Source organism: Cavia porcellus, unplaced genomic scaffold (assembly GCF_034190915.1).
Source record: "Cavia porcellus strain 051 isolate PalLab524CR breed Dunkin Hartley unplaced genomic scaffold, mCavPor4.1 scaffold_25, whole genome shotgun sequence".
Classification (NCBI taxonomy): Eukaryota; Metazoa; Chordata; class Mammalia; order Rodentia; family Caviidae; genus Cavia; species Cavia porcellus.
In genome coordinates, this window is record NW_026947508.1 from 7037992 (window position 1) to 7060433 (window position 22442).

A 22442-nucleotide genomic window follows, 5' to 3' on the forward strand; every position below is an offset into this window, starting at 1 on the left:
CCTTTTGGGGACCGGCCGGCCCCTGCCGGGTCAGACGCGGCAGCAGCTGAGCGCGCAGCCTCGATCCATTGTCGGGGTCCGCCAGGGACCCCCCGCCGCGCCTTCTGTCGTGCGCTCCCCGCGGGGCAGCTCCAGATGCGCCACCGCTGCGCGCGCCCCTCCCGTCCCGCGCGCCCCGGGGCCCTACCGAGGCACCGCTTACGCACCGGGAAGAGCGGACCCGCCTCGCCGGGGCCCGCACGGCCGCTGGGCTGCGCCCGCCTTTGTCTGGCTCCTTTGTCTGCCCCGCGCCCTCGCGGCGGCGGCGGCTGGGCCTCTGGGGAACCGGCCCCGAGCGCAGAGCGCGGCTGGCGAGGGCGCGCTGGCCGGGAGCGCGCGGGGCCCGGCCCGGCCAGGGCAGCCCCCCGGCGGGGACAGTGCGCCCGCGGCCGGCGCCCCTCCCCGCCCCTCCCCTCGCCCGCCCCCGCGCCCGCCTCTTCCTCCCAGCCCCGCGCCGCCCGCGCGCATCCTCCCGCCGCCCGCGCGCCTCTCCGCGCCGTCCGGGCTCCGCCGCTCGGCCCGCGCCCTCGGACCCCGCCGGCCGCACAGGTAAGCTCGCCCCGGCCGCCCGCGCTCACCTGGCCGCCGGACAGAGGTGGCCACCCGGGCACCCGGGCGGGTGCTGGAGGTGAGGGCGCCGCTTTGCCGTCCGTCCTCAGACCCCTCCGTCCGTGCGTCCGACCTCCAGCCGCCTGCCGTCGCCGCTCCTGGCCGCGTGTCCCCTCGCCTTCGGGCTCCGTCCCCCTGGACGCCCACTTTCCATCCTCCGACCCCGGCCTCCGCGCCCTCGCAGCCCCCGCTCTCGGGCCCGCGCCCCCTCGCCACCAGCCTCCTCCCCTGGGGACCCGGTGTCTCTTTGTCTCTCAATCTCTGGGTGGTCTCAGACCGAGACCCCCGTCTGCCGCTGTTGGAACAAGGCTCCAGCCCCCCTGACCCCCGGGCCTCGCTGGCGGGAACGCACCCGGCCCTCTCCGAGGCCGCCAGGTATGTTTGGGGAGCACCGAGTGCGCCCCGCGTCCTCCCTCCCCGACGGCGCTGGGCTCTTTCCTCCGGGCTCGGTCCTCATCGCCGGCTTCCCCATCGGAGCACCGGAGACTGGAGCGAGAAGCCAGGTGTGAGACCAGAGGGCGCCCGGCTTCCCGCCAAGTCTCCCTCGCCGACCTCCGAGGGCTGCTCCCGGGCCTCCACTTCCCTCTCCTGGTCGCCCTTGCGCGCCGCCGTCTCCCCGCGGTCAAGCTCCAGCCTGGCCTCGTGCCGGCTGTGTGGACCCGGTCGGTAGCATCCCCCGAGGATCAGGCGCACTGGGCCTCTTGGACAAAGGAATGCATGTCTCCGAGCCTCAGTGTCCCCGTCCTAAAACAGGGACAATAGGACCAATCTATAGGGATGCGCGGGGAAATAGCAGAAAAGCCAGTCGGGTGCGCCTTGGTGACAGCGGAGGAGGAAGAGTCTGCATCCTTGGGTGGGGCAAGGATGCGGCTCCAGGACCACCGCCCCAAATTCTGAACCACCAACCTTGCCGCCTCCCTTCCTCACCGCCTCTCCCCTCCTCCTGCCGCCCTTCCGGGCAGCCACACTCCCAGGCCTTTCTCGGGTTCCTCTTTGCTCCTTGTAAAATCAACAGTTGAAGAACCGGGGGAGCAGGGTGCCCGCTTGCCCAATGAGGTCAGTGAGGCTCATCGGTGTCACTGGAGCTGGCTGTCCCTCCTGAGGTGCCCCAGTACTCACCCCCCCCGATTCTAAACCTTTCTGAGGGTGCTGGCTCACCAGCACTTCCGTGTCCCCCCCAACATTGTGTGTCTGCCCATCCTGGCCCTGCCTTACTCAGATGTCCTGACCCTCATGGGTGTCTTCAGGACAGGTGACACCCCACCCCAGGAGGCTGGCGGGGATGTGGGGTAAGTGGCCCAATTGAGAGCAGCTCAGGAAGAGGAGGAGGGAAGCCTCAGAGCTGGCAGGTGCCAGGCTGCCCCCGGCAGCTGAGTTTTTGTTTCAGCCACCGCCGGGGCTGGCAATGGAGCGTTTCTTTTTAGAGAGGCAGGCGTGCAGCTGGGGACCTCCCCCCGCTACACACATCCCACCCAGGCCTTTCCCCCTCATTCCCGGGCCACATGGCCTGCAGAAAGCCAGCCCTGCAGCACCTCTGAACCCCAGGAGCTTGGCCACACCTTCCATGCTGCCCTCCTCCCCGCCCCCTTTTCCCTGCCCAGCTGGGCTCCTCATGGCTCTCTGTGGCCGCTGCACTAACTAGAGACCCCAGCATCCTGCCTGCCCTGGAACCCCATCTGCATCCTAGGGCGGGTCATCTGCCCCTCCCTGCCCCAACTTCCTCTGAGCTTTTACTAGGGCTCCGGCCCTCTGTGTGAGGCCTCTCCTAGTCTCTGATGCATCTAAGCTTCCCTTTCTCGCCAGCCCAGGCACTGTCCCCTCCCACTGTTCCTCTGGATCTCGCAGCGTGGTCCCAGGATTCATTTTGGGGAGCTGCTGCGCTTCCCGGGGGTGGGGGCTGGGTCTCCTTATCCTGTGGCCCTGTAAGGTGCTCTGCACAGCCTTAGCCTAAGTGGCCTTCTTGATCCTGAGCACAGGAATCAATGGAGGACTGCAAGCCCCAGCTTTCCCCTGGGGTCCACTGGGTAGTGTTGGCCAGGCAGCCGGCAGACAGAGTTGGCGGCAGTCCTGCCCCGGTGTGGGCCGGGAGCTTGATGGAGCAGGCGTGCTCACCAGCCTCTCAGACCGCCAAGCCTGGGAAGACCAGGGGCTCACTCCAGGCCCTGCAGGCAGGCTGGGCGCATCCCTGTCCTGACAGGCGGGTCACTGGGTCGAGACCGGCCTCTACTGCCCCATTCCCTCGCTGCTTCTTTTCCTGGGGCGCTGGGCGGGGGGTCCTCCTGGGAAGGTTGCCGGGTGCTTCCCAACAGCAGCCTTGACACCCAGGTCCTCAAGCCTCAACACTGTGACCTGGCATTGGACGCCTGGTACACATTCTTGATGGGGTGAGGGGTGGGCTGACTGCAGGACCCGGGATCCTTGGCTCTTTCTCCGTGCCAGGCTGTGAGTTAGGTCCCAGCATGTGTCACCTGCAGCAGCGGAACTGGTAGCATGAGCAGTGGTCAAAGTCACATGAGATCGGTGGTTGTGGGTTCGAATCCCAGTTCTACAGCTTCCTCTACTGTGGCTTGGATTAGCCCCTCACAGTTTTGTCCTGAAACCTCTATGCAGCCATTGTTGCTATCTGAAAATTATTAAATTAAACAATGCATTTACAGCTCTAGGTTTCTAATTTTAACACCAAATACATCTGTTAGCAAAGAAGAAAATGATGAAAATTCCTCATTATCTTTCCTTGAGAAATGAAAAATGAGACAAAATAAAACCAAAAACAAATGGAAGAAAAGAATAAAGATCAGAAAACACAATCCCTTGGGGCTGGAGATTTAGCTCAGCAGCATAAGCACCTGCCTTGCAAGCAGGCAGTCGTGAGTTCGACCCCCGGTACCGATTTAAAAAAAAAACGAAAAGAAAACACAATCCCTTATCCAACTACCAACATCCTTTTTCATAGAGATTAACATTTTGATTCTTACATTTCTGTAAAAACAGAAAAGGCTCAGAATAGTCTAAACAACTTGTATAAAGGAACAGAATTAGAGCTCAGCTCTGGGTTTAGAATACAAGACACCTAACAAATGAGGCTCAGGTAAAAATATTCATTGCTCCTCTGTGGAACTAGAGCCCAGAGAGGTTAATCAACATTCCCAAGGTCTCACAGCTATTAAGTGCTGGGGGCAGGATCCCCACCCGGCTTGGCTGGATCCAGGTGCCCTTCCACACCACTTTTGGTCTTTTTCATTTTTATCGGTACCAGAGATCCAACTCACGACTGCCTGCTTGTAAGGCAGGCGCTTATGCCGCTGAGCTAAATCCCCAGCCCCAGCATTTTGTTTTTGAAGACTGACTCACCTGACCAACTGCCGACATTGTTCAGACCTCCAGAGAGTGAAGTTTGGGGGTGGGGGTGGGGGCTGCCCCAGCGACCACCACTCAAGTCACTTGGGACAAGAGGCCCCCAGGGACCCGTGGTCCAGCAGGAAATGAGGGAGCCCTACCGGTGCAGAGCCCCATAGATTCCCCCAGGCAGGTCTCCTGGGGCTCTGGGGGGCCCCCGACATCCCTACCCCTGCTGAGGTGAGAGGTCTTGGGGGAGGGGTCCCAAGGCTGCTGTTGGGACAGTAAAAGCAGATGGGGAAGCCCTGCAGGGAAGCCAGACCCCCTTCGTTCGCCAAGGCAATGTCCCCTCCCTGGCCTAGGCTGTCCTGCCCCCATCGATCACCCTGCTGAGGACAGAGGACGCGGCCACCTGGGCCTGCACACCAGACAGGAGCGCCGCCCGGAACCCCACCCAGCCCTTCCCGCCCCTCACTGCCCCGCTTCCCCTGCCCAGAAGAGCAGTGGCCACCGAGTCCCCTCACCCATACACACACCCTGCCTGCCCTTCTCCTCACACTGCGGCGCTTTACAAGAGAGGAAACCGAGGCTCAGGAGCTGAAGAGACTTTGTTCCAGTCACACAGGTCTTTGGGGCTCACCAGTGGTTCAGCTTAATGGGTCTGGGTGACATCTGTGTGTTTTTTTAGAGTTTTTGGTGGATTTTTTTGTTTTGGTTTTTTGAGGCAGGGTCTCACTACGTAGTTCAGACTGGCCTTGAATTCACGATGGAGTCTAGGCTTGCCTCAAACTGGCAATGATCCTCCTGCCTCTGCCTCCCTAATGCTGAGATCACTGGCATGTGTCGCCATGCCCAGCTGACATCTGTTTGTTTTATTTACTTATTTATTTGTGTCTTTTTTTTTTTTTTTTTTTTTTGAGACAGGGTCTCCCTATACAGTTCAAGCTGGCCTTGGGCTCACTTTGCAGCCCAGGCTGGTCTCGAACTCTCAATGATCCTTCTGCCTCAGCCTCCTGGAATGCTGGGATTATAGGCATGCATCACCAAACCCAGTTCTAAAAAAGCATTTTTGAGCAGTGTGAATCTTTTCCCAAATGAAATCTAACCCACAGTCCAACAGTGGGTAAAAACCAATAAAAACAGCACTTTATGAGCAGTGTACACCGTGCCACCACCCTTAATTCCTTTCCTGAGTTACAGTGGTCTCTCATTTATGCCGAGGTGACGTTAGAGCCGCACTCATCAGAGGAAGTCTCTCCACCTGGCCACGAAGGTGCTGTGCCCCCAGTGCCGTGCCTCCCTTCACAGAAGGTGCTCACTACATCAGCGAGGGGGATTGTGCACTGACATGGTGGGCGTTGGTTACACTCACATGCACTGAGCCACGCCAGGCTTTGGGTGTATTCTTGTCCAGGAAGTCCTGGAGGGGCCAGGAAGTGGTTGTACGAACACGTCGGTGAGGCAGGGGAAGCCACCGTTATAATGGAAGAAGTCATGCACAATGATGCAGGAAGAAGTCATGCACAATGATGCACGCCTATAAACCCAGCTACTCAAGAGGCTGAGGCGGGAGGATCCCAAGTTCAACACAAGTCTCAGCAAGAGACATTGTCTCAAAAAAACCTTCAGGCTTGGTGGTGCACACCTGTGATCCCAGCATTCAGAAGGCCGAGGCAGGAAGTTTGCTGTGAGTTCAAGGCTAGGTTGGACTACATAGTGAGACACTGTCTCAAAAAATCAAACAAAAAGTGCTTGGAGGACACAGTTGAGTTTGTTTCTTGAGGACTAGGGAGTAACCCGGGGCCTTCTCCATGAGCTACCTCCCCACTCCTTTGTTTATTTTTTAAGATAAGGAGTCACTAAATCACTAAATTGCCTAGGCTGGGGTTATAGGGGAGCTCCACCACATCCCCCGAGTTTGGGTTGTTCTTTACTATTTTTTTCAAAGTAGTTTAATGTACATATTAGAAAATGTGTTTGTTTTGCAGAAGCTGCGCGTGCCTGTAATCCCAGCACTCAGGAGGCCGAGACAGGAAGGCCATCCTGAGTTCAAGGGCAACCTGAATTACGGAGTAAAATGTGTTGTTTTGTTTTGTTTTGCTTTGTTGTTGCTTTGTTTGGACAGGGTCTCACTATGTAGTCCAGGCTGCCTGGAACTTGGGATGATCCTCCTGCCTCAGCCTGCCAGTGCTGGGATTACAGGCGAGCCTTCACCTGGCTCCTAATATATATATAGTGCGTGTGTGTATTAAAGTATGTTTTTTAAAGGTGAGTTAGACTCAAACTTCAGCATCCCCAGAACATCCCTGCCAAGTAAGGGGGCTCGGATTTGTCCCTGTCCCATGAGCAGGAGCTTGGAGTCAGGGAGGGTGCAGCTGGGCCTGGTCTCAGAGTGGGCTGGGCTGGCTCCCTGCCCAGACTGAGCACCACAGTCCCGGGCCCTGGCCCAGCGTCCCCTGCATCTCCAGGGCAGCCGCCAGGCAGCAAGTGGGTGATTGGCGGGCGAGGCGGCGGGAATGACGCTCCCGGAGCTGGGGGGGAGGGGGGGAGACCCGGGTGGCCTCCTCCGTAGCTGTGTGCCAGGCAGGTGAGGCCCCAGTGCAGGCCGGCTGGGGGCGGGGCTCAGGAATCCGAGGCCACCCTGGCTTGATCCCGGGCCTTGGCGCACCCAGTTCTCGGTGGGGACAGCGCCCTCTGCAATTCGCCTCAGTGTGGGGACCCCTCGCCCTCCTCCTCAGCCTCCTCTGCCCAGCCGCCACTGCCTGGCTCCCGCACCTGGGTCCTGACTGCACTCCAGGACAGAGATGCAGCCAATGCTTGTGATGTCTCAGGCCTGTGATCCTAGCATTCTGGGAGGCTGAAGCAGAAAGGTCACAATTTGGAGCCCAGCAGAGGGCAATGGAGCCACTTAGCAAGGCCCTGTCTCAAAATGCGAATTTTAAAAAAGGCCTGGGGTGGAGTTTGGTGTGAAGACCCTGAGTTCAACCTCCAGTGCCACACACACAGGACCAAGACAAAGATGCCCGTTCCTGCTGATGGAGGGACAGAGGTGACATTGGCAGTGTTCCAAGGGCTGTGTCCCCCGCACAACCTGGGCCAGGAGAACCTAGGCCTAGAGTGGCGTCACCTTGGATCTGTGGCTTGGCCTGCGAGAGCTTCAATTTCCTGATTTTGAAAATGTGGGAAGCCAGGCGTGGTGGTGCACACCTGTGGTTCCAGCGCTCAGGAGGCTGAGGCAGGAGGGTTGTCATGAGTTTGAGGCCAGTCTGGGTTATATAGCAAGATCCAATCTCAAAGAAAAGAAAAGTGTTTGGGGTGGGTCCTAGCCAGGGAGGTGAGCACTTGACAGGAGTAGCTAAGCAGGAGTTTGATCCTGTGTTTAATCCGGATTGGGATTAGCGTTGTTTCATTTTGTTTTGTTTTCTGGTAATTCACCATCCTGAGTGGTGAGAAGCCTGTCGCTAGAGAGTGGCGCCTCTTAACATCTCTCATCCAGGGTGACTCGGGCTGGCTACTGTCCCCGTCCCATGGGAAGGACGGGACCAGGCCCACAACGCTGCAGCTCTGGAGCCAGCGCCAGGTGGGAGGTGGGCGGACCGGGCACACCTGCTGCCTCTTCTCGTCTGGGGACCTGGGGCTTTGTGACTCGGCTCCAACTGGCTTTCAGAGTGACTGGGGGATGGCAACCTGTCATCACCCGGGACCTTTGGCATTGCTTCTGCAGCGGGCTGCGTTTCCCAAGTGGCTGTTTGCCAGGCTGGCATATTGGCAGCTGGGCTGTGCCAAGACGGGCGTGAAAATCCCACAGCTGGGAGCCTGGGAGCCCTGTAGTCTTCCTGATCCCTGTTCCCACCCTGGCGAGTCACCCTCATCCTGCGCACCACACCAGTGCCAGGCTGGCGCAGCCCTGGTGTCCCCAGACACAGAGCCAGGACTGCAGTGCCCATAGCCCCTCCCCTAAATGCCACCCAGAGTCCTCCAGAGCTGGCAGGACAGGGCCATTGTGGGAGTCCCAAGGCAGGATTCATACCAGTTGGGGACTGAGCAAGACTTCCCAGAGGGGGGAACATTTGTGCAGGACTTGCAGAGCGTGGGAAGGGAAGGGGAGGTTTTTCTGGGCAGAGGGAAAAGCCTGAGTGACAGCAGAGACAGGGAAGATGCGCCTGTTTGGGACGCAGGGGACAGTTGGTTGGCTCTGAAAGGAGAAAGCACAAATTAGAGCTGCAAAGCCAGGTTGGGGTCACATTATAAGAGGTCTTGAGGGGTTGGAGGTTTAGCTCAGTGGCATAAGCACCTGCCTTGCAAGCAGGCAGTCGTGGGTTCGATCCCTGGTACCGATAAAAAGGAAAAAGACAAAAATAAAATAAAATAAGAGGTCTTGAATGTAAAAAGGAGTCCATGGCTCAGTGGGAAGGGAGTAAGGAGCCGTGGTGAGTTCTGAGCAGGAAAAGTCATGGTCGGCGGACCTGGTGGGCAGCGCGGGGCCAGCCTCCTGTGTGTGAGGTCTGAGCAGTGTGTCGGCACTGTGCACAGCTGCACAGAGGTGGCAGCGTCCCCACCCCGCTTTATCCACCCGCCCACCTGACCCTTTCGGGGGGGTCCAGCCACATTCCTTTCCCCCCACCTCCACGAGGAGGGCAGATTCCTGTGAATGGGGCGTCCTGTGGCTTCTCCCAAGCTGTCACCAGCGTCCCTGCAGCACAGACTTGGCCCAGCCCTGCCCGGAGAGTGGTCCCAGAGCTGCCATGGGTCCCCCCAGCAGGACAATGGCAGTGCGGGCTGACAGGCTTTCAGCGCCCCAGGGGCTGCCGGGAGCTCAGCCTGGGGCTCTCATTAGGGAAGTACTTGGGAGCCTCTGAGCCAGGACTTTGGGGTCCCAGGGCAGGTCACAGGGCCGGAGCAGAGTCCCACCCACTCCCCAGGTTCATCTGTCAGTCTTCAGCTAGGCCAAGGCCCAGGGTCTAAGGAGAGCACAGAGATGGCAGGGGTCACTGTCTTCCGGTCTCTCCCGTTTCCAGAGACTCAGCGGGGTGGTGAGGGGCCTCCAGGACTGAGCTGGATGCAGGGGAGCGGGGATGCTGGGAGTCAGGGAATTGTCGCAGGCTGGGCAGCATTTTTCAGGTCTGGACAATGATCTGGTCACAAATCGCCCAGAACCGGTGGCGGAAGAGCCTCTTCCAGGCCAGAGGGCTCCTGGGGAGGCCATAAAACTGCAGTCAGCGGCCTGGCCTGGTGGAGAGCGCCCCCAGCATCCCACAGACCCAGCTCCACCCAGCTCAGGTCACTTAGGTCAGGACGCATGGAGTCCCCAAGAGACTCCCATCGGGGGTCAGGGCTGAGTCTACAAAGCCATCCCCGAAGCCCTCAGGGCCAGCAGGAGGGACAGCACCAGAGCCTCAGCTGTGCGTGGTGGGGGAGTGGGAGCGAGGCTGCTGTCCCTGGACACACAGGGATGAGTGACACACAGGCCACTTACACGAGGTGTGACTTCCTCTCTGGCCTTTGGGGACAGGGGAAATGACAGGAGCCATTTCAGGGCACAGAGGAGAGCACTGAATCCACCCGAGGCTCTCACAGTACCCGGGGAGCATGGGGAACACGTGCCCCACCACGGTGACGGCTTCCTACAGAGCGACTCCAGACCTGGACAGGGCCTCCACGGTGTCAGCCAGGGCCCTGCGCGCAGCCCTGCAGTCTGTCTGGGGCCCTCTGGTGCTGGTCCAGGCCATGCGAGGTGATAGCAGCACCTTGGCCTCTCCCTGGAGGAGGCCGACAGCACCCCGGGTTTGGGAGGTTTTGTTTAGTTTTTGCAGAACTGGGAGTGGACCACTGGGGTGTTCTACCACTGAGCCACCCCCCCACCCCCTTTTCTGTTTTTATTTTGAGACAACGTGTGACTAAATTGCCCCTTAAACTTGTGATCCTCCTATCTCAGCCTACGGTAGTTGGGGTGGCAGGCATGGTACGCCCATATCATCCCGTTTTGTTTGTTTTTGGTACCGGGAATTGAACTCAGGACCTCATGCTTGGAGCTATATCCCTGGCTTGTTCTGCTTTTGGAGACAGTCTCTCTATGTAGGTAATTCAGGCTGGCCTGGAACTCACAGGCATCCTCCTGCCTCAGCCTCCAGTGTTCCAGGATTCTAAGCATGCAGCACCATCCCCCAGTTTTGATAGTGTTGCCACATAACACCCCCAGCCCTGCTGGTGAAAACCGAGCGTGACCTCGCACGCTGGATACGAAGGCTTTGGGGTCCCAGCTCAGCGCTGCCTCTTTTGCAGGAAGGACCCATGGCCAAGCCCGCGCTCCGCAGCGCCCCCGTGCGGCTGCTCGTCCTCCTGGCGCTCCTGGAGCTGAGCCTGGGGGGCTCCTTCGCACCTGGATCTTCTCTCCGATCCCCGCCTGAGAACCACATCGACGCCCCAGGCGCCTCGCTGTGGACGCCGCAAGCCAGCCACCACCGCCGGCGGGCCCTGGGCAAGAAGGAGCGGGGTGCAGGCTTGCCCAGGGCTGTGGCCACCCCCACTAGGCCGGCCTCCCGACTACCAGAGCAGAAACCTGCGGGCCTGCAGGACGAGGACCTGCTCCTGGGGCTGGCGCTGCCCTACCCGGAGAAGCAGTACCGGTCCCCGGGGTGGGAGAGGGCGAGGAGACGCGGCCGCGAGCACAAGAGGCGCAGGGACAGAGCGAAGCCGTACAGAGGTAGCGAGGGTGGGGGTGGGGCACGGGAGGATCCCAGGGCAGGAGGGGAGGCCCAGGGTGACTTGGGGTCCCTGGGACGCTGCCAGAGGCATGAGCACCCGAGGGGTGGAAGGGGGTCTCACTAAAGTCAGAGGGGTCTGGTAAGCCATCGAGAAGAGGATGAGATGCTGGGATGCGGCAGGCTGGGAGAGCAAGGGCTCTGTGACCATAGAAGTTCAGACCTATGCCTTGGTCACCCCAGTTGGGAAGTTCTACCTGCCGTCTGACCCGAGTCCGCGTGCTGTGAATCCCCAGTAGAGAGCTCAGCACGGTCCTGTGACCTCTAAGCACATTGTTCAGTCCACTGTGAATCAGCAGAGCGAGGGGCTTAAGTAGGCTCTGAGCTGGGTGTGGTGGCCAGCAGTGACCCTCAGCCTCTTCCTGCTCCCCGCTCTGGCCTCACCTCCTCCAGGTAGCCTTCCAGGGTCAATCTCACCAGCTGCTATGAGTTGCCACCCAACCCACACAGAGTGCTGTTTCTGGGGGAGTCTTTGGGTGTCTTCCAGCAATATATGGAGACACCGCCTCCTACCATGCTGAACTCCCCATTTCCAGCTCCCAGAGAGGCAGCAAGGATGCCAGCTGAACCCAGGGCTTGTCACCGGGTCCCTACCGTCCCTGGCTTTGCAGCAAAAAGACTGGGTTGTGCTGGGTGCTCTCACCGGGTGGCAGAAGGCCAAGCTCAGCGTCCCCTCCCCATCCCGTCTCAGGCCGGGCGCTGGTCCGAGGCCCCAGCTCCCTGATGAAGAAGGCAGAGCCCTCGGAGGACCTGATGCTGGACGCTACCATGGAGGAGTCCTCTACCAGCCTGGCCCCCGGCCTGCTCTTCCTCACCGCCTTGGAGGCAGCGCCTGCCACGGAGGAGTCCCTGGTCCTGCCTGTCACCTCTTTACAGCCCCAGGTAATGGGCCCAGTGCAGCCCCAGGGCTGGGAGGGTCGTGCAAGCCCCTCTTGGTACCATGACTAGGGGGAGTGGGTGGAGGCCACTGGACCTAGATACAAAGGCTGGCTCCCAAGGCAGTGCAGGACTCAGAAAGAGGCAAAGAAAGATCTACAGTGACCCCCATTATCTGGGGGAGACGCCCCTGGGGCTCCGGTGGACACTTGCAACTGGAGATAGCACTGAACCCCGGGTTTCCTGTGCACACACCTAGGCGAGTTTTTTTGTTTTTTGTTTCTGGTGCCAGGGATTGAACTCATGACTTCACATTTGCCAAGCAGGCACTTACACCGCTGAGCTAAACCTCCGGCCTTTCTTTTTTTTTTTCAGACAGGTTCTCCCTAGGTAGTTCAGGCTGACCTTGAATTCACTGTAGCACCCAGCCTGGCTTCAAACTCACAGCAATCCTCCTGCCTCAGCCTCCCAAGTGCTAGGATGACAGCTGTGCACGACTAAGCCTCACACAATATTTTTGGAGTGCAGAAAGCAGAACTGTGATTGGGGGCCCTACTGTGCTGATAAAAATTATGACTTTATTTTTTCTTGTACATATACCATAGATTACTATTGATCCCTTTCAATGGTTTCCTTGTTTCCAACACCACGGTAGAGCCTGGGGAACTGGGATCGAGCCCTCCCCACGCTCCTCAGGGCCTGGGTGGTGACGTTCCATCACACCTGCTTTCTTTCTCATTTCTCTCTTTTTGCAAAGATCCAGAATGGAGATCAAAACACTAACTGTTTAGTTCTGGGTCACAGAGACATGGCTTGTACAGTTACTGGGACAATTCTCTGTCCCTTTCTTCAAAGCTGTGAGGGCGATGACCTGCATGCTGAGCTGTCCCCTACTTTCTCAGCTGTCCCCATGTGACCACAGGCCACTTTCTCCTGGACAGCAGCCTTTGTATCTAGGTCCAGTGGCCTAAAAGCTGTAGTTGGATCCCAGGAGTGCACGGAGTGTGGGTGGCTGCATGTGACCCCACATTCCTGGTCCCCTCTGCTCTCTTCTGCAGGTGCCACCGAGGTCCGATGGGGACGTGATGCCCACGCTGGACATGGCCCTGTTTGATTGGACTGACTATGAGGACTTAAAACCTGAGGTCTGGCCCTCTGCGAAGAAGAAAGGTGTGCAGCCAGCCCTACCCACTGTCCCCCCAACTCTTCTGGGTCCTGTGTGACCTGCACGTTCCCTGGGTGGATGCTGGGAGGGGCTTGGTTTAAACCGCAACTGATGCTCACAGTACCGGGCACTTCCGGTGTATCAGCACCCAGGGGAAAGATCCGTGAGTCTGTGCCCCTGCTGCGCCACTTAGAGAGGAGAAGCTGAGGCAGGGAGAGGCGGAGCGTCTTGTCCCAGCCCCACTATGACATCCAGGTCCGTGTGTTTCATGGCTCCGCCGGGGTGGGCCTCAGCCTCTGATGCCAGATTTCCTGTCCCCAGAGAAACACGGGGGCCCGTTCTCCAGCGGTGGCAATGAGACATCGCCAACCGAAGGGGAGCCCTGCGACCATCACCAAGACTGCATGGCAGGTACCTACCTTACACCCAAAGCACCGGGACCAGCGATGAGAAGGACAGGGCTTCCCAGGCTTGGGACAGGTCACCGTGATCTTTTCCTCCTTCCTGTACTGAGGATCAAATTGCACTGAGCTCCACCCCCAGCCCTCTCTATTTTTTATTTTGAGATAAGATCTCACTAAACTGCTAAACTGCCCGGGCTGGGTTTGAATTTGAGACCCTTCTGCCTCAGCCTCCCAAAGTCCTGGGATGACAAGCATGGACCACCACGCCCAGCTCCCCAAGACAGTGGACAGTAGACTATGGCACCAGCAGTGACCAGCCTTTTGAGCAGTGCAGTCACACGTGAGGCATTCAGGCCCCAGAGAAGCTGAGTGTCATTCCAGGGACGCTTTGGGCAGCGTCTTTGCACACTGCAGCTGCCTCCTCCACCAAGACAGCCTCATGGGAGGCCTGTGCCCGGCTAATGCCCTAAACTACTGTCCCTCGCTGGGCCAGATGGGCCTCTGGAAGCAGACCCTGAGGTGGCTTAGAAAAGCAAGAGATCCCATGCCTATGATACCAGCATTCTGGGAGGCCGAGGCAGGACAGTCACAAATTCCCCCTGGGCTGGGCAGTTTAGTGACGCAGTGAGACCCTGCCTTGAAATGAAAAATAACAAAAGGACTTGGGGGTGCAGCTCAGTGTGAAGGCCCCAGTAGTGCAAGAGTTTTGCTCACCTTGGGGTTGGGGAGAAACCTGGAAAGGTCAAAGGCAAGGAGCAGGGTGAACAGAGATCCTTCCGATAGACGTCGGATGGGCCACGGGTCAGCGCCCAGAACACAGGCTGCTCTGGGAGGCCCAGGTGGGGCGGAGGTGGCCAAGACCTGGCCCCCCACCTGGCCCCAGGACCCACACTGTGCTGCTTCCGTCCCCAAACCATGGTGTACACCCGGAGCACAAGACAGCTCCCGTTGAAGCCCACTGGGTAACCCTGAGGGTGGGCAGAGCCACACCCTAGGGCCAGCTGGGCATCAGTGTCCTCATCTGTCAAAAGAGGGCGCTGGTGTCACAGGTCCCCAAGGCCCCTCCCAGCTCCACACCTGGGGCCCCACCTGTTCTGGCCGCTGTCACCAGGAGGTGACCCCACACTGCCCTCTCTTCCCATAATCCATCAGTTTCCTGTCTAGGGCAGCTGGGGTCCCTAGCATTGCCCCGGGAGCTCAGCTGTGACATCCATGGTGGTCCTAGCTGAGAGTCTTGAGCAGCATATGGCCCCCTGCTCAGCCGGGCTGCCACCAGGATGATGGATTTCCTGTCCTGAGGGACTGTGTGCTGGGCAGTGGGAAGGGCCGCTCAGCTTGGCTGACTGCTGCGTGCACTGGCTGTGTCTGCAGGGACCTGCTGCGACCTGCGGGGACATCTCTGCGTACCCCACAACCGCGGCCTCAACAACAAATGCTTTGATGACTGCATGTGTGTTGAAGGTGGGTCTCGGGGAGGAGGCTCCCCACTCTGCAGAGCTGGTTCTGCAAGCCAGGTGCAGTGGTATGCCTGTAATCCCAGCAGTCTGGAAGGCTGAGGCAGTAAGATCCCAAGTGTGAGCCCAGCCTGGGCGATTTAGCAATGTAGTGAGACCCTCTCCTGGCAGAGGGTGGATAGAAAAAGCCCAGAGTGGGAGAAGCACTTGGGAGCTAAAGACAACAGTAGGATTAGCTGTGCTCGGGGCCCTCCCATCTGTGAATTGGCTCAGTCTTGATTCCTGGCACCCTTTCCCAGATTTGCTTCCCTCGCCTCTCGGAATACAAACTGGCTGCATGATCCGCCAGGATCAGGCAGAGGGGGCGGGGAGGGCACAGGCACAGATCTCTGTAAACAAAACCCCTTGGAGAGGCTGGCGCTTAGTGGAATCCACCCCGGAGGTGCCCAAGTGCGGCCGGCTGAGGATAAGGGTGGGCTGGGTTTCACAGCTCGGGGCCAGGGGAGGACCTGCTGGGCACTGCCAGTCCTCCACACTTGTACACACAGACCCAGGGGTGCCAGGCACCTTCTCCCCAGGAATCTTCAAACTCAACCCTGGTGGGTGCTTATAATGACCCCCCTGCACAAAGAAAGGTTTTTATTTAGTTAGTTAGTTGTTTTTTTTTAAGACAGGGTTTCACTATGTAGTTCAGGCTGGCTTCAAACTTGCATCAATTGTCCTGCCTCCCAGGACACCAGAAAAAGCCTCCCAAGTGCTGGTATTACAAGTGTGTGCTACCATGTCCAGCGCCAATGCTGTATTCTGAAAAATTCCAAATGCATACGAAAGTGGTCACAATGGTGTACTTCATCCCTGTGCCCCGTCACGGAGCCCACTAATGGGCCAACCGTCAGCCAGAAGGTGCCTTCTCTCCCCTACGCACTCCACACATTCTAGTAAGATTTCAGAACAGCTGTTTCAGCATATGTTTCTGAAAGATAAGTGTCCTTGAAAAACCAAATGCCAGAATTGAACAATAATTACTCAGATGCCATCCAGTGTCCAACCCATGTTCCCCTCCCCTCCCAGAGTGGGAGAATGAGCTGAGCACCCCAAGAGCCCAAGATACATCTGAGCCCTGTTTTCCTCATCTGCTCTTGGGGAGCCCTACATCCATCAGGGTCTGATCACTCGCCCACCTCTAGTCAGTTAGAAAGTACTTACTGAAAAAAATTCTTACTGAGCCAGGCATGATGGTACACACCTGTGATCTCAGCGCTCTAGCAGGCTGAGGCGGGAGGGTTGCAAATTTGAGTCCAGCCGGTGCAACTTAGTGACTTAGTCATCAGGACCCTGTCTCCAAATTAACACTCAGACCCTGTGAGAAGGGCTGGGGGTGTAGCTCAGTGTGAAAGGCCTGGATTCAGCCCCAGCAGGAGGGAAGGAAGACAGTGAGCGGGGAGGAGAGGAAGGATAGATGGATGCACAGGTGTCAGGCGTGGTCAGAACAGGGCATGAGGAGGCCAAGGTGAAGACTGGCAGCTCCGGTGTGCAGGGGGACACGCCAGCGTGCCGCTGATGAGAAGTGCAGGGACAGTGTCCCTGGGAGTGCTCAGGCTGTAGGACAGCCACCGGGCAGTTTCCTGGAGCTGGAGCAGCTGTCTGTGGCTGGGGGCAGTGCTCCAGGCTGGAGCCAAGTACAGGGCAGTGGCCTTGGCCAGGAAAAGCCGGGCAGGAATGCTGTGGCCCCAGGGCAGGTAGCACAGGGGAGCATCACACAGGACCCCACGGGCCTTGTTCAGGTCTTGGTACGCAGTTGGACATCCCAAGGGGTTTTGTGTTTGGTTTGGGTTTCACAGCCCTGGGGAAGGCACAGCTGAGGGGTTTAGCCAGGTGCTCCGAGGACCCTGAGGAGCCCCAGAGGGTTTTGCACAGGCTGCAGGGCTGGAGCCGGAGGGGTTTCTGGAGGATCTGGGGGCTTCAGCATCCTGCTGTGGATGTGTCGGTGTCACTCCCGGCCGGCAGGAAGGACACACAACAAAGTCTGGCAGTGGACAACCTTTTCTTTTATTTTCCTTCTCCGTACAGCCTGCCCCGGGAATCCTCCCGGCCGAAGCCTCTACCGGTCCGCTCCCCGCGGCTCCTTGCGTGCTTCTCCCTACAGTCTGTCCCGAAGCCTCTACCGGTCCGCTCTCCGCGGCTCCTTGCGTGCTTCTTCTGCTTCTTTTTTCGTGGCGGGAGAGGCACTCACTTTTATAGGGTTACAGTGGCCAATCAGTTCAAAGCGCGCGATGCGGGCTGATTGGCTAACATCAGTTGTTGCTAGGCAGACTATCTTACAGGGTGGGTTGTGAAGCAGGAGATCTTACAGGGCGGGTTGTTTACCAAGCAGGAAGCAGGAGATCTTACAGGGCGGGTTGTTTACCAAGCAGGAAGCAGGAGACAAGCGCCATCTTAGCACACTCGATGGGAGGGGTAATCTAGCTCAGGCTTTGCTCTTTCCTACAGGCCTCACGTCCGCCAAGTAAGGCGACCGGGCTCGGCCGCGGCTCCCAACATGGATGGCCCATTCCGCCCATGTGTCACTGTGCCCGGTGGCCCCAGTGTCAATTCTAGGTCCCTATGCACAAATCTCTGTGCTTCCCTTCCTCGATGGATGGTGACAAAAACCCATCCTAAAGGAGAGAGGGGTCCCTCCTACAGGGAAAGCAGGGGTTTCTCAGGTCACTGACATCTCTTTCCTCAGCCATCAGGAAGATACGACCTGTGGCCTTCATTAAAAAAAAGTCTATCCCCGTGTCTCAGGGAACACACCAGAAAAAGCCCAACACCCTGCCACTGGTGGGCCAGGAGGGCTACCGTGGCTTTAATTATGGTGCTCAGGGGTACTCTGTTTGAGACCTGAATGCTGAAGGAAACACCTGCACAAAGAACGTGGGGAAGGGATTTCTGGCTGGGAAGACAACATGGGCAAAGGTCCTGAGGCAGCAGTGGCTTGAGATCTGGGGTCAGCAAGACTGGGCATGGCCAGAGGCAGTGAAAAAGAGAGTAGAGGCCAAAGCAGCAGACAGGCGGCAGGGTTCGGGCTCTGCCAAGGCAGAAGGTCCACTGCATGGGAGATTTTGTGTTTGCACTGAGCTCACGCCAGCTGTGAGTCTGCTGTTTAAACTCATTCAGGCGCTGCGCAGATAGGGAGGGAGCGATTTTAAAAAAAGAAAAAGGTGAGAAGCCCGGTGTGGGGTTGGAGAGGGGAAACGGGAGGACACTGACCCCCTTGACGGCCCTTGCCTCCCTCTACCCAGGGCTGCGCTGCTATGCCAAATTCCACCGGAACCGCAGGGTCACGCGGAGAAAGGGACGCTGCGTGGAGCCCGAGACGGCCAACGGCGACCAAGGGTCCTTTATCAATGTCTAGCGGCAACCTGCGGGGAAACTGAGCCCGGGCAGCGCTGAGAAGCTGGGAGATAATGTGTGTGACTAGGAGAGAGAGATGCAGTGCAGGGACCGGGCTGCGGGGGCAGTGGGAGCACGGGCTGCCCCTGTCCGGGAACTGAAAAGCGGCGCATCTGCTCCTGCACCCGGACCCGCGCACCTGAACGGGCCATCTGCCCCCGCACCTGCGCCCTAACCGCACACCTGCGCAGCACACCTGCGCAGCCTCCGTGCCGTGCACAGCGGTTGTGCAGAGAGTGCCCTCTTCCGTCCGGCAGCAGCACTGCAGCAGTTTGCAAACCATCAGCAGGGTTTGCTGAGTGGAACAGTAACTGGAACTCCGGGCAGGAGACTCCGAACACCCCCACGTACTAGGCGCGGTGCGGAGCGTGCGGCACGCATCGTCTCCAGGAATCCCCACAACAGCCTTTCCAGGTAGCCATGACCGTTTTCCAGGTAAGGACATAGAGCCACACCTGAATTACAACTTTGTCCTGGGACCCCGGATGGATCCTCGCGCCTTAACTTGTGTAAGAGTCACCTGGGGCCTCGCTAAAATGTGGACAGGGAGAGCTGAACGTGGGCCAGCCACAGATGGCCAAGGCCTTGTGCCTGCCTTCCACAGCTGAGAATTTAGCCCAGTTTCGCCAGGCTTTGGGCCAGAAAAATGCAATTCTTTGTTGTTACTCTTCCTCTTACTGTGCTCTCGGCATCCCCTGGACATTGGTGCTTTTTTTTTTGAACCGGGAATTAAACTCAGGACCTTGCACTTGCCAGACAGAGGCTTATACCACTGAGCTATATCCCTAGCATTTTTATTTTTATTTTTTTGAGACAGAGTCTCACTGCAGTTCTGGCTGCCCTTGAACTCATCTTGTAGCCTAGGCTGGTTCTGAACTCACAACGATTCTCCTGCCTCAGCCTCCCGAGCGCTGAGATTATAGGTGTGCCCTACCATGCCTGGCTTTCTTTCTTTCTTTTTAATGTTCATTAAACAGCTGCTTTCAGTAAGGAAAGATCTGGGGAGATTGGTTCCCCCCACCATGTGGTAGCTGGTATTCTCAGACACAGTGTTTGGAGAAGACAGTAACTTTGCTCCTTGAATTCCTGTGGACCTGCTTATCCCACCCTGGGATCTGTGCTTCCAAGTTGTCCTGAGAGAATCTGCCACTGTTGTTCTGATGCATGCACACTCTCTAAGAAGGATCCCCAGACCCCATCCCACAATTCTGCAGCAGACCCCATTGGGAAGTGGGGACCTCTGCCTTAAAACACCCCAACAGTCAGACCCATGATGTCTACCCAGCACATCCCGTTCCAGGGCGTCACCTCCGAAGAGCCATTTAAATTCCCCCACTTGGTATCTGAACCCGCTGTTATCCAGGGCAAACCAGGCCTCAAACCCTGTTTACTGCTTTGGGGAAATCAGTCAAGGTCAGGGTCAGGCACCAAGGCAGGCAGGCAGATCTAGAAGCAATCAAATATGCTTGCTCTTCTCTGGCTCTCCGCGTTTGATAGACATGGGAATCTTGGGGGCAGAGGGAGGGCAGGAAAACAGAAAGGGATCAAAGGCGGCTGGTGGGAAAGCAGATCTGTGAGCAGTTTTGTGTGTGAGAGCAGACCTGCACGCTGGGTGCCCTGTGGAGCGGCCAGCGGGAGACTGCAGGCTCTGCGGGAGTTGAACAAGGTGGTGCTGGCGGAGATCAGCATCGGCAGGTCTTGGGGGAGGTCACCTTGCTGCTGCGGAAGTCAGCGAGGGAAACAGGAGGTTGGGACAAGGCTAAAAGGCCCTGTGCTTGGAAATTCCCCGCCTCTCTTGGCCCTGGCAATCTCCACGTTGCCTTCGCAGAGTGGGCACAGGAAAGTAGAATCCACTCCACAGCTCGAATCCGCCCCCCGAGACATTCTAAAGAGGCTTCTACATCTAATTAAGTTCCCTCCGCTGGTACGGGAGCCAGCTTCTCCAATCTGGAACTCACCAAGCCTGTACCATGAGAGGCAAATGAACCCTGTAGGCTTTGCAGACCTCAGGGTCTCTACCAAGCTACCCAGCTCTGCTACAGCCCAAGGCAGCCGTGGACAAGGTGGAAAAGAATCCGTGTGGCCCTGTGCCAGCAAAAAGCCACGCAGAGTCACAGATTTGAATTTCTTGTGAGATCACAGAATCATATTTTGATGTTTAAAACCACTGAAAAATGTTTAAGAAAAAAAAAAGCTTAGCTCATAGATTGCAAAAAACAGGCAGGGGGTCAGATGCTGCCCGCGGGCCATGGTTGCTTACGCTGTTCTAATTCTCAGCCTTGGCTGAACATTGGGATGTTCAAAAACCTGAGGTCTGCGAACGAAGGCTATGTTTTAATGTAGAATTTTCTTTTCCGGTGCTGGGGATGGAACTCAGGGCACATGGTAGGCAGGTGCTATACTGCTGAGCTACACCCCAGGTGTCCTGGGCTGCAGTCTGGGCCTCCTGCTTCTCTAACTCGCATCTGCTGGCTAAATGTGCAGCCATGCGCAGACTTATTCCACCTCCCGCCACCTTGCTGACTTTCCTTAAGGTCTCTGTGCCTTGATTTTTTTCATCTGCAAAATGGGGATGATAACTTGTTTTGCAGGTGTGTTGTGAAGGCTAAATACATCATTCTTTTGAGGTGTTTAGAGCAGTGTCTGGCACCAAATGTACCCCCTCTTCCCATGTAAGCTACTGAATCATTCCAGATGGGTTTCAGGGGGTGTTCTGTGCTGGAGCCACACAGGCTCCCTCCCCAAAGTGCAGATTGAGGTTAGACTGTAGGTCAGAGGCTTTGGGCCAGCCTTGGCAGTGTGCTGGCTTCTGGGTCCTGAGGTGGGACCACCAGAGCCAGTGGCTTTGCAATAACAGGTTCACGAGTGGAAAAATTTCCCTGGGGAGAGTTGCGTAGGGCCCAAGAGGAAACCAGTAGCTGCTGTGACTGTCACCTGAGCCTGGCCTGTATGTCTGTATTTCTCCAGCTGAAGCCTTGCGGTGCTTCCAGAGACCCTCCAAATTCCTTTCTGTGCTTTGTCTGGTGATATCAAGGGTGGCTTTTGTGTCTGCTGCAGAAAGCCTGAGGGATGACCTGAGGAAATGCCCCCTTATTTACCCCCAGAAGAGTGACTTGAGCCACGGGATCAAATCCCAAAGTCATGATCCCCACCCAGGAGGCTGCAGGGTGATGCTCACCCCCCCAGCCCACCCAGTATTGAGGCAGGAGGTGCAGGGATTCCAGGCTCCCTGGATTGAGGCCCACTTTGCAGCTGGAGGCGATAAACATACACGGCAAGGATCGAGGCTAGAAACGGACAGCAGGGCAGCTGAGTGAGAGAGTGGGCAGACGGAGAAGCAAGATATGGAGGCTCCCTCCCGCCTGGGGCTCACAGTAACCTCCACACTCACAGGCAACAGTGAGTGAATGTGTGTGTGCATGTGCACGTGCGTGCGTGTGTGTACGCGCACACCTGGGGACCAGATCGGCAGTTTGCCACGTCAGGGCTGTATCACAGCGAACAAGTGCGTGTTCTGACTCCACGGCAGAGCAGGGGACGTGATGCGGAAAGCACAGCTGAGCCGTCTCTGGCCGCCAGAGGCTGTCTCCTTCCTCCTCACTGCGATGCTGGGCCCTGCAGCAGCGCCTGGAGCTTGGAGGAGGTTGCAGGACGCTGGGCCCCGCCCCATACCTGAAGCTCCAGGCCGTTGTCATGCATGATAAAGTCTGACAGTCACAGGTCTGGGACACAGAGGGGAAACTGCACGCTGGACTGTTGGGGACATTCAGATGCTTTGGGTCATCTCTTTTGTTTGTGGTACTGCAGACTGAACCCAGGGAATGCTAAGCTATACCCCCAACCTTGTTTTAATATGACTTTGACAAAGGGGCTCACCAAGTTGCCCAGGCTGGCTTTGTACTTTTGATTTTCCTGCCCCGGCTCCTGGACCCAAGGACCTCAGTCTTAGGGTGTCTTAAAGTGTGGGAGCAGCGGGAGGAGGGTGCTACGCTCTTGTAGTTCCTACGACTTGACAACAGTTGCATGAGTTCTTCCAAGCTGTAAATAAAGAACGTGGTTGCTAAGCCGAGTGGGCGCCCTGTTCCTCCAGATGGCTCGTCTGTGCTGGCACTGAGCATTGCTGGGCCCGGAAGGGACCCTAAGCCTGCTGTCGCCCCAGCACCTCCATTCTTTCACACACCACATTTGAGGGCAGACAAGGTGATCGGGGTCCCTCCCTGGACTGGGGCCTGGAGCCAGGTCTCTCTGGTGGGGATCTCTCGCAGCCCTGGGGTGGCAGAGGTCCCAAGGAGACCGGGCAGCTGGTCACAACCGGTGGCCTTAGCAGCTTCATTCCCAGCTCCCCCTGTCCCCGGGGAGGGGT

The 22442-nt window shown here is 57.7% G+C and overlaps 1 protein-coding gene across 1 annotated transcript; it reads left to right on the forward strand.

Moving 5' to 3' along the window:
• Positions 1-498: 498 nt before the first annotated feature.
• Positions 499-22143, forward strand: Draxin (dorsal inhibitory axon guidance protein). Its single transcript, XM_063235522.1, has 7 exons — positions 499-588; positions 10267-10687; positions 11437-11627; positions 12680-12791; positions 13108-13197; positions 14562-14651; positions 17929-22143. Exons 2-7 carry the CDS (start codon positions 10276-10278, stop codon positions 18039-18041), a joined length of 1008 nt encoding a protein of 335 aa, XP_063091592.1. The 5' UTR covers positions 499-588; positions 10267-10275; the 3' UTR covers positions 18042-22143.
• The last annotated feature ends 299 nt before the right edge of the window (positions 22144-22442 follow it).

What these genes read in the sequence shown, in the direction of transcription:
- Draxin (XM_063235522.1), top strand. Translation starts at nt 10,276, where the DNA reads ATGGCCAAGCCCGCGCTCCGCAGCGCCCCCGTGCGGCTGCTCGTCCTC. An exon ending in CAGAGCGAAGCCGTACAGAG is followed by an intron (nt 10,688 to 11,436) that starts GTAGCGAGGGTG and finishes ATCCCGTCTCAG; the next exon opens with GCCGGGCGCTGGTCCGAGGC. An exon ending in TCACCAAGACTGCATGGCAG is followed by an intron (nt 13,198 to 14,561) that starts GTACCTACCTTA and finishes CTGTGTCTGCAG; the next exon opens with GGACCTGCTGCGACCTGCGG.